Source organism: Sitophilus oryzae, unplaced genomic scaffold (genome assembly GCF_002938485.1).
Source record: "Sitophilus oryzae breed Bouriz unplaced genomic scaffold, Soryzae_2.0 scaffold_1620_pilon_pilon, whole genome shotgun sequence".
NCBI classification, from domain to species: Eukaryota; Metazoa; Arthropoda; class Insecta; order Coleoptera; family Curculionidae; genus Sitophilus; species Sitophilus oryzae.
This window is the reverse complement of record NW_022146304.1, coordinates 3,616,346-3,635,445: the sequence shown is the minus strand read 5'-3', so window position 1 is coordinate 3,635,445 and position 19,100 is coordinate 3,616,346. Positions and strand designations below refer to the sequence as shown.

Genomic DNA, 19,100 nt, shown 5'->3' with positions numbered 1-19,100 from the left:
ATTGACTCAATTGTATGGTTTATTTGTTGTATGAATGTTGAAAGTGTTTATTTTGATATTGTGATTTATATTTTTTTTAGACAATAAAAACTTTTTAAGATGCCCCAAAATTAAGGGCGAAACGTCAAGATGTTTTAAAGAAAACTAAATTTATTTATTTAACGAACCTCAACCCAACAAAAGATGAATTATTTATAATAAAAATAAAATGAATATATAGTATCTCTTAATTTTTTTTTCAAAGAAAAACTGATAGAGTACTTACGTTAGCTAACTGGTCGAACCTGCCAAACAGTTCGTTGAGGAGGCGCACTAGCTCTTGTGCTGTACATTGTGACGCAAGCACGGTGAAACCCACAATGTCCGCGAAGAGGATACTGTAAAAAAAGAAATCTGCATTATTGAGTTTATAGTCTCATTGTTATGAAATTATCTCTATTGAACCATGAACAATGAAAATAATAAACGATATCTGACAACGATATCTGACAAAAATATTTTCATTTTTCAAGATCCAGCATTATTCTGCGTTGCTGCAGAGGTAATATTCTGAAATGCAATTGAATCTGCAAGTAATGATGATTAACGATGGGGATGTTAAATTTAAAAGATAGAAACTTTAAGAACTTTTTTTGTACCCTCTCAAATCGTTCAACCCCCATGCACATTATATCCCGTTGACCACACGGGAGCAGCAAATTGCAATTTATTGTATATAAATGCGTAATATAAGGATATAAGTGCTTTAGAGCTTCTAAAGTCCTTACAACTGCGCCTAATGAATCCTAACATCTTAAACGCAGAGTTAATCATTTGATCAATATGAGGATTAAAAGACGACTTGCTGTCCATTACAACCCCCCAAGTCCCTCATCAACACGTTAATATTTTTATTATTTAGAGAATAATTAAATTTGAACATGTGCCTGTTTTTTGTAAACGATATTTTATAACATTTCTCTACATTTAACTTTAAATTATTATTATTACAGAATTCACAAAATCTTACTAAATCTTCTTGAAAAAGTTCACAATAATTAATAGATTCAATAGTTTTAAAGATTTCAATATCATCAGCATAAATTAAAATTCTACAATGCGAAAAAACAGATCTAACACAATTAATAAAAATGTTGAAAAGCAGTGGACCCAGGTGGCTCCCCTGTGGTACTCCTGAGGATAAAACAAAAATGCGTCAGATTTATGACTTAAAAAACGACTTAAAAGACGACTTAAGAATATAACCTAGAGATGATCAAAGGACTGTCCTAGATCTGAAAAGTTTAAAGTGGAATAGGTAAAAATCCACCTCACTAAATCTAATCTAATATAAGAGACCAGGATATAGTTATAAGGTATAAGGTTGCATGAGGTAATAAGTTACTCAAAGGTAAAATAAATAAAATTTCAGTAAACCATTTTTTATATGAACATACAACATAAATTTACATCTTAAATTCCTAATTACCATACTAAGTAATATGAACAATAATAATATTTGGTGTGCGTAAATTAATAATGTATGACATTAATTCATTTATAATTTACTCCACAATACAATTTAATTTATTTTCGGTTGTCTTCACCAATTTCATCTGGCTTTTCCCCCGAAATAAACAAGACAAGATTCAAGACTTGATTCATCTACTATCCCCTAAGTAGTAGGGGAACTTAGCGTTGCTACGTCATGTAAATTCTGGAAATTAAACGACAAACCTCACTCCAAAATTACTTTTGACTCGAGTCGCAATTAAGACAAAGTAATTTTCTAACCCAATTATTATGGTAACGTTGTAAAACATAATCGAATAAAAATCAGCTTGTTTGTTTTGTTCCTACAGGAAAATGATGTAGTAGGTTTATAAAGATAGATGTCTGGAAAAATAGTTATTAATTATGTGACACACTACGTATCTTATTTTTTCCTTGCTGACACAAAAAACAAATAAAATATTTTAAGTGTAACGCAACTGGATTTAGAATTTACTGGCAAAATTTTTCATTGGCTGTCTAATTGTACATAAATTAGGTGAAATAACCATAAGACATCTGAAATTTCAGATCGTATATTCCCCATTAGAAATGAATATACAGGGTGTCCCAGAAATAACTGCAAGTATTTTAACTGGTAGTATAGTTCAACCAGAAACACGAAAAGGTTTTTTTCACAAAAAAAATGAAAATTCGAAATTTTTGGAAATTTTTTTTTGAATTTTGTTTAGTTATTAGTTAAAAACATAATTTCTTGATAATATGGCAACATAGGTATTAGCGAGGGTATTAGATTAAATTTACAAGAATATCCAGAAAAGATCCTTGTTCTCAAAATTTTAGAAAAAATTTTTTTTTTTGAAATTTTCAAAGTAAAATAACTGCGTTATTTTAGAATTATTTGAAAAACGATGAAGAGAAAAAAGTGGGTCACCAATGAAATTCTGCTACTCATGGATGAACGTAGAAAAGCCAAAAATAACAAAGACAAGTACAGAGATCTACAGACACATACAAAGTCGAAAATCAGGATTGCAAAAAACGAATGGCTCAAAAAAGAGTGCATGGAAATAGAACAACTACAACACAAACATGATGATTTTAATCTCCATAAAAACCTTAAAGAAACCGCTGGGGTGTAAAAAATGGAGCCTAGGTATAACAATCAACGAGAATAATCAGATAGTTCTAAATGATAACGAAAAACGCCAAATATGGGAGGAGTATATGTAGAAAAACTCTTTAATGATAATAGACCGGACAATTAACTCACAGTCGAAAATAATCTGGAAATAATAAACTGGACCTTCTATTATGAAAGAAGAGATTGAAAAGGCTATACAACTTGCGAAGTATAATAAAGCAGCTAGGTCGGATGAGATCCCATCAGAAATACTCAAACTTCTGGACGAGAGAGGCATTGCAGTTCTATCCAAGTTGTTTAATCGAATATATGATACTGGTCACTATCCGGAACAATGGTTATCTTCAACTTTTATCCCTATACCAAAGAAGATCAGCGCACGAAAATGTGAAGAACACAGACTTATCAGTCTTATGAGTCATTCTCTAAAAATAATCCTGAGAATAATACATCGGAGATTGTACGGAAGGTGTGAGGATGCCATGAGTGACTCACAGTTTGGATCTAGACAGGGGTTAGGCACCAGGGAAGCACTGGCCGCGACGCAGATATTAGTACAGAACTGCTACGACCAGCGAAAGAACGCATGTCTATGTTTTATAGATTACAAAACAGCTTTCGATTGGGTTTAACATCATAAACTTATGCAGCTTCTCAGGAGATTGAGATTAGAAGTTGATTTAGACCAGAAAGACATCCGATGTATCGAAAACTTATACTGGTACCAATCAACACGGGTAAAATTAGCGAACGGCCTCACCAACCAAATTTGTATTCGCAGAGGAGTAAGGCAGGGGTGTATACTATCGCCGCTCTTGTTCAATATATACTCAGAGGTCATCTTTCAGGAGTCGCTAGAGGACAAGGAGATTGGAATTAGAGTCAACAGAGTCTGGATAAATAACATACGATATACCGATGACACAGTTTTGGTTGCGGATAACATGGATGATTTACAACAGTTGGTTAGTATGGTAGGAGAATGTAGTCAAAGAATGGGGCTTGTCATTAACACAAAGAAAACAAAATTCATGGTTGTCACGAGAGAGGTGGATGAGTTTAGAGACGTCAGCTTAACATACGAAGGAAAATGCATAGAACGAATCGAAAAATTCAAGTACCTGGGAGCTTGGCTTCCACTCTACGGCGTGGAGAGTTGGACACTAAAAGCAAGTGCCATAAACAGACTGCCAAGATAAGAAACGAGGATGTACTAAGACGTATTAATAGAGAACGTGAACTCTTCAACACTATAAAAAAAAAGAAAGACCGCATACCTGGGTCACCTCATACGTAACCATAAATACACACTTCTCCAGTTGATTATCGAGGGCAAGATCGAGGGCAGAAGAGGTTTGGGACGGAAAAAAATGTCGTGGCTGCGGAACATAAGACAGTGGACAGGCATTAGTAACATACAGACGCTGATCCACACAGCCAGAGATAGGGAAGCCATGGAAAGTGTGGTCGCAAACATCCATTAATGGATAAGCAGAGAAAGAAGAAGAGAAAATATGTTTCTTTTATCGAGATCTACCACCGACCACCCCTTAAAATACTTGCACTTATTTCTGGGACGCCCTGTATAGTATATTCTCATCTCTAACTAAATACAGGGTGCGGCAATAGTGCGTCGGGCATCTGTAACTCCTAGAAGAAAAAATTTGAGAATTTTGTTTAAATACAAACCTAAAGTACGTACGAGTATGTATTTCAGGAAAATATTTTAACTTCTATAGGGTGGCTCAGAAAAGTATGAGTGGATCTCAGATTATCTCCTTATTTTTTAAGAGTCTATTACGCTGTACTTTTGGGTCGCTATCAGGGGTCGGGTAAAGCGGATGTATGGCCGAAAGAAATATACAGGGTGTCCCAGAAATAAGTGCAAATATTTTAACTGGTAGTATAGTTCAACCCCAGAAACACGTCTATGAGGTTTTTTTTGCGAAAAAAAAATGTTGAAAATTTAAAATTTTTCTTGATATTTTCCGGGAAATTTGAAAAAACTTTTTAGTGCCACTTGTTTATTCACCTGAGATTTCCCTACGGTGTATCTAAACCTTGCAGTGTCGCAACCTCCTATGTTATCCACATTCTACATAGTTCGGCGGAACATAGTTCTACATTTATAAATTCATAGACAAATTTCTACTCAAAAAATTAGGAATGTTAAATTTAATCTTTTATCAGTGCTCATTATTAATAATTATAGAAAAAAAAACACATTAATTATTTTTAGTACTTACCCTTTCAATGAAAACTTAACAAAAACCACCGAAAATTAACTAAAACATTACGTTTATGACGTTTACGAAAATCTTTGTTATGCTGCAAAATAACTTTATTTTGGAATAAATTTAATAAAATGATTCATATTATTCACAATCAGGTCACAAAAAAGAAATTCCTAAAATGTTTATCGTAATTTAGAATTCAATTCAAGCAATTTAGAAAACAGCCCAACGAATAATCGATTCATTTTTGTTTTCTTTCATGTTTCTCTGTTTTATTTGAACCACTGTTTTACAAAACACCTTGAAAAGCGCACATTACTTTGAATACCTTGCTGAATGAATAAATGTTGAGAATTATTGTCTCTTATCGCCCACTTTACGAACTACTTTCAATCTAAGAAAATACATGTTTCACTCAACAATTATTGACAACGTATTTTGTTTTTTCGCTATTTTTTCGATGTATTTCGACAATTCCATCGACAGCCTAACCGTCAACCAAGAACTGCCGCGTGTGAACTGGTCCTATGAGTCGCCGGTCGCCGCGCCGTCGTGGCGGGCTTGCGTCAGACGACGATGTTAAGCAACGTTGCCGTAGTTACAATTTCAAATTCAAGACATTCAAAGCAATCAAATTCGTATTAAGTTTTAAAAATAAAACAGAGAAACATGAAAGGAGATAAACAAAACAAAAATGAATTGATTATTCGTCGGGCTGTTTTCGATGTATTGAATTCTGAATTACGATAAATATTTTAGAAATTTCTTCTTTGTGACCTTATCAATAACCAATTCATTTGTGTTTTGTTTGTTTCCTTTCATGTTTTTCTGTTTTATTTTTAAAATTTAATAAGAATTTGATTGCTTCGTGTGTCTTGAATTTGAAATTGTTGAAACTACGGCAACCTCGCATGACGCAAGCTCGACACGGCGGCGCGACAAAGGAGCAGTTACCAGTGATGCGCCGCTCTCTTGGCCGACGGCCGACGCGACGGTTGCGCTGTCGATGGAATTGTTGAAATACATAGAAAAAATAGCGAAAAAACAAAATACGTATTTAAAATTGTTGAGTGAAACATGTATTTTCTTAGATTGAAAGTAGTTCGGAAAGTAGCGGTAAGAGACAATAATTCTCAACATTTATTCATTCAGAAAGATATTCAAAGTAATGTGTGGATTTCAAGGTGTTTTGTAAATTAGTGGTTCAAATTGTGATGAGGCCTATATGAAAATAATGTGTTAAAAATGGGGACCGTTATTTTAGTAGTTATTATAATAGCATGTACAAGTAAAGCAGCACAGTGAAGTGTATTTTAGTTAAGTGTATATCGAAAAAGAGAACTGTCACAGTTATATCGATCTGTCATAAGTATCCTTTTTAATGTTGGGTAAGTTTTTTAATTTAACTTTTTTAACACATTATTAAACATTTAACTTTTAATTTATTTTATGTAATAATATCACAATCTTAAAAATATAATGCATCTCTGCAAACTCCTCAGGTATTATGATTTTATGACTTACTATTAAACATATACTTTCTTGTCCCTATGGCAACACAGTGCGTCGAATTAACTGAAATCCGGGCTTGATCCGGGTAATTGGATGTAGTTGGCGATATCTGCCGGCGGTTCTCAAAATGTTGCGATTATTTTTTTTAATTTTCAAAGTTAAATAACTCGGTTATTTTCAATTTATTTTAAAAATGGTAAAGAGAAAATATGTTTATTTTGACCAGATCTACCACCCCTTAAAATATCTGCACTCATTCCTGGGACACCCTGTATATTATGTTTCAGAAATCTGCCCAAGGCTTAGCCCAATCCTGTCATGTTAAGTCACACCCAAAATTCCAAACACACGTGCTTTGATTAAGGCTTGATTAAGGTTTGCAAAGCTTCAGCATTTGTCATAAAATAGCGACCAATTTGTTACAAAAGCACATAAATGATATATCACTGTAATCACAAAACTTCAATCTATTTCCGTATAGTAAAGGAATTTTAAATTATGTCTTTATTTTGGAGAAAATTTAGTCCACACATAAGGAATATTTTGTTGATGATTAACCATCAAAATCTAAAAAATAAAGAAGTTGCCTAAAAATGTGCTACAATATGGATATAGTATAATCCTTTATCTTTAATTTCCTTCTTCATTTGTGTAAAAATATCTAGCCAGTTTTACATAAAACGTTAAATGCCGCACGCTTATTTTGCTATTTCGGACTAGTGAAATGGACTCTTAAATTTCTTTCTTTTAAAAAACTCTCTTTTTAAGTTCACCGCAATTATTTCAAAGAGCAAAAAAAATCGTTCCTTTTTTGTCTGTTAAGTACACTTAAAACTGTAAATAAAAACAGTTCAAAGGAAACCCCTCGGATTGCTTTTCTCGTGAAAATGACGGAAAATATTGGGGAGATTTTCCGGCTTACGTAAATTACAAACTGCGGATTCCATCTCGCAGCTACGGAAATATTTATGAACTTATGTCTCCCTGCCAGATGGAAAATTTAAATCCAAATATTGAGGTTTCTTTTTGGTGTTTCCAAAATTAAAATGCCACACAAATTTACCTATCTATTGGTCTTCGATAATTATAAACCTGCAATTTACAATAACACGATAAAAAATTTTGAATTTTTCTAATATAATAATTATAAACACTCCTCTTTGAAAAGTTATTAACATAATACTAAATATCAAGCAATACAATGTTTTGTTGTTTATGGCCCACACATAAAAGGTTTTAGTGCTTTGTTTAGTGCTTTAGGTTTCCCTCTAGTCTCGTTTAGTATTTTTAATCAAATTTAAAGCATTGTATTAAAACAACAATTAAATATCTTAACCATCTCAGATTCGCTGATGGCATAGTCCTAATTGGCAATAGTCCTGAAGAACTACAAACGCAAATTAACGAACTAAATACAGCCAGCGATAAAGTGGGTCTCAAATTTAATTTAGCAAATCTAAAGTAATGTACAAACAATAAACTAATGGGAAGAAAAGACATTCTAATAAATAACACAACACTAGAAATAGTAGAAGAATATATAGGTATATTTGGGACAACTAATACACAGATCGGGATCATTACTACCAGAAATCAACAAAAGAATTAAGTTATTATTTATTAAGTTATTAAATATGGATATTAAGTATTGAAGAAACCATGTTCAAATCTAGAATAATCATGTTCAAATCATGTTCAATAAAAAAGAAATCATGTTCAAATCTAGAATGCCATCTTATCTAAAGAAGAAAACATTCGACCAATGTGTACTACCAGTCATGACCTATTCATGCAAAACCTGGACACTTAAAACGGACATCATAAGGAAACTGCAGGTCGCATAAAGCTCAATGGAACGAAATATGCTGGGAAGCCAAGAGAGACCGTAAAAGAATAGAGTGGATACGGCAAAATACCCAGGTAATAGATATCATCCACAGAGTCAAATCTCTAAAGTGGCAAGGGGCAAGGCATCTGGCAAGAAGGACGGACAACAGTTGATGGAAATGGTTGGACCACAAAAATGACAGCATGGTACCCACAAGGAATTAAGAGACCAAAAAGAAGGCCGAACTTGAGATGGGACCATGATATTAGCAGGGATAACTTAGCGGGGCCCGCATAGTCAACAATGGGTTCAAATACAAAGAGAGTATCTAAATATGTGAGGAAAGCTACACCATAATTGGAAATGGTTGAATAAGTTGAAAATGATGATGATTTTTACTAGTGAATGCTAGCATTCCCTGGGCGATAGCAGTGAGTTTGAAAGATTCAGTTAGCGCGGTTGCCATATATTGTAAAATATAAGAATAAATAAGGATTAAATAAGGATAAAGTTGAATAATAGACAATATACAAGTATAACATTTAATTGGGCTAAATATTGCCAACGTTCCCAGACATCTGGAGTAATTTCGCTTTGTTATTTGTGGTTATGTATAATTTTTTTGTTATTGTTGTAAGAAGTGCTGTACGGTTCCGAGGTCTTTTCCATATGGAAGAAATTTTCTGTGAAAAATTAAGGTAAACTATGTAGGTACTTGCAAGTATGTAATAGTGCTTGTTTTTCATTTTTGCCTAGATTTTTACAATATAATGAAGTCATAGCAAAAGTTAAACATGCAAGAGAAAAATATATTAAGGAACCTAGTGACTATGAACTTATTAAACGTTTTGATATGCTTGAAGTAGCGGGTTTGAATAAACAAATAACTTCCGTTGAAGAAAATTCGGGCGTATTTTATTTTATCCACAATGAAGAACTTTATTGTTTTGTACATTTTAAAATATTTACTATGTTTTCCCCTTTAATATTGAGAAGGTTATAATATGTCGTTATTTTCTATAATTTTTAATAAATATACTAAAGAAGTAAACTGTAATTTTAAGATATGTGGATCAGCTTAGAGGTGATCCAATATTCTTAAAAGTTTTATTTGCTCTAGCTTACAATAGAATAACTTTTACTGGCAATCTTTAGGAAATGTTACTTTCACTAGTGAATTAACTTACACATTCACTACTGAATTAAATTACTAGGAAAAGTCGACAAATCTCTTTAAAATACCACTTTCACTGGTCCAATGCGTAGTTGCTAGCATTTCCTAGTGAATGTTAACAATCACTGAATTTACCGACGTTATAACTCGTTATAACTCAAGAAAAGGGAACACACAATAGATCTATCAGGTCGCGGTGATTAACCCTCCTAAATATTCTACATTCTGGGTTTTGTCAAAGCCCTGAGACTGTATGATTTAGAATTTTTTTTTAGAATTTAGAATGAGTGGGAGGGGGGTTAATCACTTCGACCTTATAGATCCATTGTGTCCCCCTTTCTTGAATCATAACTCATCATACAGTCCCAGGGCTTTGACAAAAGCCAGTATCTGGGACGGTTTTATAGAGGGTAGTTCTCCATCTCCAATATCAGTCGTACCAAAATTCATGGCACGAATGGTTGTCGTCTCGGCGCACTCAGTGATGAGGTGTACTGGTGTTTCCCCATCTTCCCCACAGAATCTGCATTCGCCGTTGCTTCTTAGTTTCAATCTACTGAGGTGTTCATTGAGGAGACAGTGTCCTGTTAAAAACCCCGTGACAATCCGAAGATTGTTCTTACTCAGACCCAGGAAGATCTGTGATTTTTCTTGATCATAAGCCCTCAGAAACTTCTACGAGTGTCTTAGACCATTGCAAGATTTCCATTCCAGGTTGCGGATGGAATCTTCCAAGTTCTTGAGTTCCGCCTTGAGTTGGTTACCACTTGGAAAGCAGAACGGTTCTGATCCAGTTAGTGGAGTGTTCGCTCCTTTCCTAGCTAGATCATTTGCTTTTTCATTGCCTTCTATCCCTTGGTGAGCAGGGATAGCCAAGGATACCCAGAGTAGGAGGACTTTATTTTCTTTGCCTAATTTATTCAGCTTCTCTATGCATTCTTTGACCAATTTCGAATTGATTGATACTGAGTTGATCGCCTTTAACGCTGCTTGACTATCAGATAAGATGGCTATTTCTTGTTTCCGATAGTTCCTATCTAAGATAAGTTGTACGCATCTCTCGATAGCGTAGATTTTTGCCTGTAGGATACTAGGGTAAGTGCCCATTGGTTCGGAGTAATTAGCTGTATGATGAGTGATGAATGATTTCGGTGATTAACTTCTCCTATACAATCTACAAACTACCTCGTAAAAATGCCTTTAGTTATAAAAGAAAAACAGTGTAAATACATAAAGGAAAAGTATGATATCACGATTTTAGTAGAATTGTTTGTCTCCTAACTAAATAATCTTGCGCTATGTATAAAACCGCGTGTTAAAGCTTTTACTACTTAGCCGCATACAAGATCTACTGTTCTATTCTTTGTGGAACGATTTTTCTTGCATTGTTCCAACAACAGCTCTCTTTTTAGGGGAAATAAATGGCCGCATAAACCTTAAAATACGCTTTGCACATGTTGACGTCCATTTGGCGCCGTTTTTACGAGCATTATCATTGTAAGAGCTCCTTGACAGAGACGCATTATTTTCCTTTTCTATAATGAAGGTAAATTATTACTAATATATTCTCAAATGTTGTTTTTCTACCATAAAACGTACACTTCAAAATGTAGATGATAAATTTATATATATCTCTGACATGAAAAAATACATTAACATTTAAAAAAGTTTAAAAAAAACAGACAGAGCAAAAATATGAATATTTCTTTTCTTTAGCTAATATTTTTGCAATCTAGTTTTTGGCGAATGTAATTGAACTATAATTACTCGTATTTAGTTGCTCCGCTATAAGTTGTCTATTTATTTTAATCTAGAGATGAGGGAAACCGTGATTTTTTAATAGCAGTGAGTTAAAACAGAAACGGTTTTCATACTGTTCCATGGATATAGCTAATATAGGATATGGTTATAACTGATACTGTTATTCCTAACATCGGTGATTTAAAGGCGTGATGGAATCACGAATTTCAATCTGCTCCATGGCTATAACAAATGCAGGCTATTGTGACAACTATTACTGTGATTTATAATATCAGTGATTTAAAAGCCTAATGTGATCACGACTATCAGTCTGTCCCATGGCTACCATAGGATGCTTGATTATTAAAATGTTTAATTTAAGTTTGACGTGAAAGTCTTATATGATAATTTTAATTCAGACATACCTATTACAAGCTACGTTATTTTCATTTAACGACTCAAAAAAATTCCAAAATTTACTTGATTTTTTATTTTTATTAACTTTAAAAATACGCAGCCACTTTGAAGAATTAATAATATACTATTAAATTTATTAAAATAAACTAATAAGTAAATAATTTTACAGTCCATATCCAAACAAAATATCTGTTTAGCTTTGCCGTACGGGTTTTCGTTGTTTAGCGTTAATGTAGTCAATGATCTCTGTTACTATGGCGGCTTTAGTCCTTAGTCTTCGACGCATTTATGTTATGCTAGACACTAATACTCTATGCTAGACACTAATTAAAATGTTATACATATATGGCCCCTGCTTCAATATGAATGCGAACATGGACGTTAAAACAAGAAGACATCAAACGAACTAATGCTTTTGAAATGTGGATGTATCGTCGGATGCTGAGGATAAGTTGGACCTCCAGACCAACAAACTGTGAAGTTTTAAACATAATGAAAACTCGTGCACATCTAATGCCGGGTCCAGACCAAGGCGACAAAAAATAAACACATTTTGAGACAAAAACAAGACAAACTTGCGACAAAAAATGGGGAATTCTGACAAGAAAAACTTGAGACAAATCGTCCACACCGCATGGACAAAAGTAAAACAAAGTCAAAAGTTTAGTTGTTGCGAATAAGTTTTATTAACCAACTGTTGGCAGCACACGCCATCCACACTGCGCCGACAACTTGTCGTAAAATATACGTACAAAACATATCACACTATGATATTTACCGACTCGAGACGGGACATTGAAAAGTCTCCGAATTTTGAAACAAAACAAAAATGAGACAAAAATATCGCAGGAGAGGTCGTAAGAAAAGTCGTTATCACGTCACCGTTTTGTACGACTTTTGGTAACAGTTACATTACGTGATTTTTTATATCAATGACTAAATCACAGTTTCTGATATATCGCTCATCACTATTTTAACCATCATCAACTATTGCAATTGATATCAGCTTTAAAACTTATCCTTAAAATCAACATGTATTGGGCTACAATTGACCTTAGACAGCCTCTGCAAAATATTTGGAATCCTACAGGCAGATAAATTTATTAGAGAAAAAAAACTGTCTAGACAGCTGCAAACCAATACTGGGATATTTGAAATTAACTGTAAAGTGGATTAGATTAAACCTAGGCTGATAACCATGTTTCTGTCTCTATACGACCGAAACAAGTTAATCTTCATAGTCAAAGGTAAAGAAAGAAACGACGAAATTCGTGCGCAACAGTCTTTTAGACGCATTACAGTCAGATGACACGGATGAAATTCTGGAAATGGTCTTCGATCTCAAAATAGGGGGAGACTTATCATTCTATAACGTCCATGTTCCGAGGAGAGGGGAATAGGACAAATCGGATCCAAAAACGAAAATAGAACCAGTAATGGAATTTATTGCATCTGTTATAGTTATGAGTAGCTACAGTTATAAGCGTATGTAGTAAATGCAAATACCTATTTTAATACAAAAAAAAATTCTATTATGATAAATTACATTACATACAGCTATATAGCAGAAAAAAGTTCAAATAGCCTCAGTCAGGGGGGTGACAGTGGAATAGAACGTCATTCCTGTCATCTCCTGACCACAAGTATGACCGCCTAGACAAGGACAGCATTGTTCCTGTCTAACTCACAGTTTAGAATTGACAGATTTGTTTTAGAACATTTATCGATTATTTTTGTCTTTTCGTCTATATAATAGTATATTATTCAACGAGCATATAATGGTGGATGATTTATGACACCAGCCCGGCGGCCCGTGTCATAAACTTTATCCGCGTGAATAACAGCCATTATATGCGAGTAGAATACTATACTTTATCTTTATCCAGGACTATCAAAAAAATTTAGATAATATTAATATAAGTTTTTATTTTTAATGTCAAAAAAATATTGAACGAGTATAATGAGTAAGTAACATGGAAACAAAACATTGAAATTTTCTTTAACTAGGTAGCTAACTAATTTAGCTTTAACTAATTAAAACAAAAATTATTTATTTACATTAATGGTAATGTTTGTTGGAGTTTGGATCGAGATATCCGTGGAAGCGGTGAATAATGAAACCATTATTCTCTAGTGAATAATGAATATTATTTTTATTTCATAAACTCATGTATAATAATCAAATTATAGACGAGTCGTGGATAAAAAACAATTATCTTATATTATAATTATTATTTATTTTAGTTTCGAAATAAAGGTTTTAACACCATATCTGTATTTGACCAGTCTTTTTTCTTGCTATTATTATATGTCCATTAATAACTTAAAAGTATCTAGTCTCCATTTTCGCTGATTTTTACATATTTGGTTGGTTGGATTTTAGATATATCAGGCGGTTAAAAACAGGCTGTAAACTTAAACAGGGACTGCTTTTTAGCCCTGTTGTTGTTTTCTGTATACTAAAAGGTACGTTGACTTTGTGTTTGTCCCGGATAAATGATTTGTTTGTTTGTATATAGGACGTCCTTTACTGCTAATCGATCAAACTAAATGATATCCAGATTTTTATCCAATGTTTATTCAGTTTTTATTGTAAGCATATAAAAGTATTGAAATTGCAAGAACAAAGCCAATAAGAGAATCAGATATTAGTATAAAGGGTGTTTCTCAATTCGTGAATCTAGTAGTATATCCATAAAAAGAAAGCTTGTTTCATGCAAGTTATTTGAAAAAATACGTTTGCTAATATTTCGTTTTTTGTATGAGAGAAAAAAATCGTTTTTTGAGTTTCGAGTTTTTTGCATAAAATATATATTTTTATTTGACACTATCTTGCTTTGATGACAATATTGCCAGAAGATTCTACTAAAGAATCCACAATAATCATGATACTTACTGTGTCAAATACCTCTATTTCTACATTCCTTATTTAATAAAGTCTTACAAAAGCAATCACCCAAAAATAATTACAAAACAAAATAATGAATGACCAACAAACCTTTAGAATGGTTTAAAAAATCACCCTCAAAAATTTGTATCAAAATTTCAAAACGTACAAGCAGACGACGAAAATTGTTGCATTTAAGGTTGGAACTTTATTTTTCACAATTAGTTAGTCATTTTACTACAGCTGTAATAAATTATATTTAGCTTAAATATATTATCTTCATTTCAGTAGTACACATGACACTTTTTAAAATAGTTTATTTTTTCTACACACATTCTCCTACGCACGAAAAGAAACGAAATGTCGCTTTTTATTTTGTCGCTCTGTCTGTCAACCAGTCATTTATATTTATACTCAAGAGGAAAGGACCAGACCTAGTATAGTGTGACCAACGGATCTGTAGCTACGGGGTATCGGCAGGGGAACGCAGTTGTAAACAAAACACGCCCAATTTCATTCATAAAATAGGCATGGGCGTACGGTGTTATATGAAAATAATGTGTATCATAAATATAATACTCAGATTAATAATTTTTTTCAAAAAACTTTATGCTGTTTGAATCGTTACTGTTGAGTTAGCAGATAAACACTAAAAGCTTTTATTAAAGCTCCCTTAAATATTTTGAATCATTTTATTATTGTGTTGTTAATATAATAGAAGAAATAATTACAGTTGGGGGTTGGAACCTTTGGTGTTACACAGCAAAATAAAACACTAAATCAGTACAATACACCAAAACACTTTTAATTTTACACTGGACGCACGTTTCGCTAACCATGTCTGCCATCAGCAGATGATCAAGACTGAGTCTTGAGGTATATTTATTTATATATCTGTACTAACTATATTTTTTTCTATAATACATAATTTTAGATATAACTATTTCCAGCAAAAAAAAATCTTGAAAATAGTTAACTTTGGAAGCGCAAACAAAACATAATTTTACTCATCAGTAGATCTGATATTGCCTATTACACCAGATATGGTATCGCTCCGCCAGCAGTTTTTAAAGGTTAGGTCATTGTCTACCCATATGTTACATCCAAATAGATAATACTTGGCTATATTTTCGAATTTCGCGTATATATATTTATATCTCTCTCTGCAATATAATGGGCCGCTCCATTAATATTTATCTGTTATTTTAACATTTACGCCAAAAAAATTCATTTGATTTTAATAACCCCCTAAGCGTTTCCCTGCAAAAGGAAAATTCGATTCTTCCTGCAATTTTTGCAAAAGCTTTCTAATTGTGGGGACGAGTTTGAATTCGAGATAAAATCTATTTATCAAATTCCTGACCACTTCGAAAAAGTCGTTGAGCTTTTCGACAGCAGTCTCACGTGGTCGTTTCTTTCCAGAGAGGATATCATTTTATCGGGGTTAGTTTTCAGCCTTTTTTTTATCTTCTGTGTGAATTTTTTTATAGCCGATACGCTAACTCCGGTATAAAGAAATATCCGCTCAAGTTTACGTTTAAGCGGCAACTCAAGCGAACTCTCTGTAGCTTCTTCATCGCAAACCCTATTATGAACACAAGGAAATACACCAAATGAGATTTCATCCACGTTATTATTAACTTACCTATATAAATTAGCTATTATTTCTCTTGTCTGACTATGTAGCGTCTTACCCTTAACAAATTTATTCGTTTTAAAACACAAATATACGATCAAACTTGATATTAATAATTAAAAACTACGAACGAAAAACATTATAACAAGATAACAAAACAATAAAACACAACTTAACTATCAAATATACTAAAAATATAGGAATAAAGTTTAGGATAACCGGTATAAAATAATGAAATAAAGTAATAATGATCAAAAAAATGACACCGCCACTGGATATTTCAATAGTATTCAATATTCCTACTCTTTTCAGAAGAGACCGTGAAGTTGGGGATAAAGCAAGCGAATAGGAAAGGCGTAAAAGCCATGGCAACCGCGTGGTAACAAATCCTGTGACGTACTCTCGCCAATCATGTTCGATGAATAGGCCGCCATGCGCGACGATGCCGGTTTGCCAATGATATCGTTGAAAAATCTTCAACTTTCATAATAAGCAGATTATACAGAATGAAAGAAATAAGTTATTAAATAAAACATATCGAACAATATGAACTACGTTAAAATTCCTTAGTAATATACGTCAGAATATATGCCAAACACATTATATATAATAAAAATATATTAAATTTATAGTTCATGTCTGGCAATTTTGCAATTTTATAGATAAACGTGGCAATATCGATTTTTTTTCTCGCATTCCTTCCGTAGCTACAGATCCGCTGGTCAAACAGTATACTAGACGATGATATAAGTCAATGGCAAAAGGATATATGGAAGATTCAATCTCTAAGTAGTTGGATCTTGTAAAATAAGAGATACGATAGAGATATATACGAATGAAGAACGTAATCTAGAAATCAGAGAACAGCAGATCTGAACATACTCGTGGTTGTGTCACCTCATAAATTTATGTTAAAAAAATTAAAAAAATCTTCTCTTTATTCAAAAGTATTACAGGACTTCTTGTAAATATCTAGAAAAAATATTAATTAAAAAACAAAGACAAAACTTTTTCGTACGAGATTAAAAGCAGACATCCAGCATGAGGATATGAGACACTGAAACATACGAGTAAAACTTCACGTATGTTTCTACTTTCATTCCGATTGCCTCGGGCGAATGAGAATAAGGAAAAATAAAGCGAAGCCGCAGAAAGGGCAGGAGAATTAAAAGGATCAATTTATATTTTAAAGAGAGATTTTCTTTATCTTGCTTGGGCGATGTACGTTCGTTGCCAGTTGCTGCAGAGGGAATAGTTAATCAGATACACAGGTATAAAAGCAACTGCTCTGATAAAAAGATGATGAGTGTCTTTGCTTTTTTCAAATAAAAATAAATAAAATTTTGATATGAATAAATTATGTCAATTAAAAGCTTTACGGTAATTGAAATCCTCGTTTCAATATTTCACTTCGTGTATGGTAACGCTTTAGTTACAAAAATACCTAGGAAGTGAATGCAAAGGTATTACGTCGTTTCATTATAGTCCATATTCACAATATTTTGCATTTTAAGATTTTTTTATGATCACTTATTAGCTAGTCGCTTGAAATCTTCAAATGGTCGTCAATTGATTTTCCAACCATTATAATGTCTCTCAAGTACACCAAGTAGGTAGTCCAGGATAGTTTCTATAATACAGATTCCATTAGTTATTCAAAGGTCGCTGATACGTTGCACAATCCAAAGGGTATGACAGTAAATTGCCACAGTCTAGACCCTATTGAAAATGTTGTCTTTTATCTGCTTTTTGGCGCCATGTAGGCTTGTCATCTTATCCATTCTTAAAATATAAGATGGATTCTGGATTTATCCAGAAAGAAGGATAACAGATAAACCAGAATAACTAAATATAAACTAAGATATATTAATACATAATAGAGGAAGAACTAAGGAAAAAATACACTAACTAGAGAACGTTGCATAGAATACAGAAAAGTGGAACAATTGCTGGAAATTTGCGTTATGGTAAATGAACGTGTAAGATGTTTGATTACTGATAATGGTAATAGTCTTTTAGTCCGAAACGTGTTGTAAGGCAAGGTTGTATTGTATCACCATCATACCACAAGACATTGAATCAAAATAAACCAGTCGCATACCTTAGGTATTTTATAACAACCCCATATCACGAGCTCAGCAGACTTATAACTTTTTACCGAATACCCCAAAGAATATGAAGAACTATCATACATTTAGTCATAAGCTCAGGATTGAGTTAGAATCTTGATCTTGTATGCTACTATGTTAGGTTAAGAGATATAATTTTAGTGTTAATTCAGGACTAATACCCAAGTAGCATAGGATAGTTTACACTATTTGGTTGAATTTTACTTATATTTAACTTAATAGATTTCTTGTAGGGAATAAAGTGCGAGAAATCTAAAAATGAGGTCGTAAACTAGTTAATAATAACCTAAAATTATGCCTTTGAAAAGTAGCAACGTTGGAGTTAGCTGGCATTGTTAAAATCTAGTTACTGATAAACTATTGAGGGCATTAAGACTACAGGGACTTAAAGTAGGTCAAATGTACTTTATTACAACCTCAAATTTGTCTTGGGGGTCGAAGGTATTGTTTGGTTTTCAAGTTAGGTTAAAATTTAGTTGTTAATAACTTTAAATGGGACCTTATTTGGAGGAGTTCAAATTAGGTTGAAAATTTAATTTATTTCGACCTCATAAGTCGCTATTATGCTTCAAAGGTAAAAGTAACTTAGTTTTTTGACTTGGAAGAAAGTCAGACATACGGCAGGTTAAAAATTACCTTTTTTAATTTCCTCGGGGTGATTTCTGTTTAAAATAGTTTTCGAGGGATTATTAGGTCATAGCACATTACCTTGTTCCCACTGGTGGTGAACGAAAGAATATTCAATGCGTCTCTTTTTTATTACCAACACAATCTTAAACGTGTCCATTATGTGCAATAAAAACAAAAAGTCCTCTATAATAACACTCACAATCCCAAAACACAAAACTTTTACAAATAATAAGCAAAGAAAACTAATTTGGTTTCCTAGTTAGTTAGTGTTCTAGTTA

The 19,100-nt window shown here is 33.0% G+C and overlaps 1 protein-coding gene across 5 annotated transcripts in view; it reads right to left on the bottom strand.

Annotated features, from left to right (window-relative positions):
• Window positions 1-19,100, bottom strand: part of LOC115880233 (Ca(2+)/calmodulin-responsive adenylate cyclase-like) — a 549,269-nt gene that overhangs the window by 119,091 nt on the left and 411,078 nt on the right. For all 5 annotated transcript variants that reach the window (XM_030897392.1, XM_030897391.1, XM_030897393.1 and 2 more), the window contains exon 7: window positions 266-377. In XM_030897392.1, the coding sequence (XP_030753252.1) occupies window positions 266-377 (112 nt within the window). The remainder of the gene's footprint in view (window positions 1-265; window positions 378-19,100) is intronic.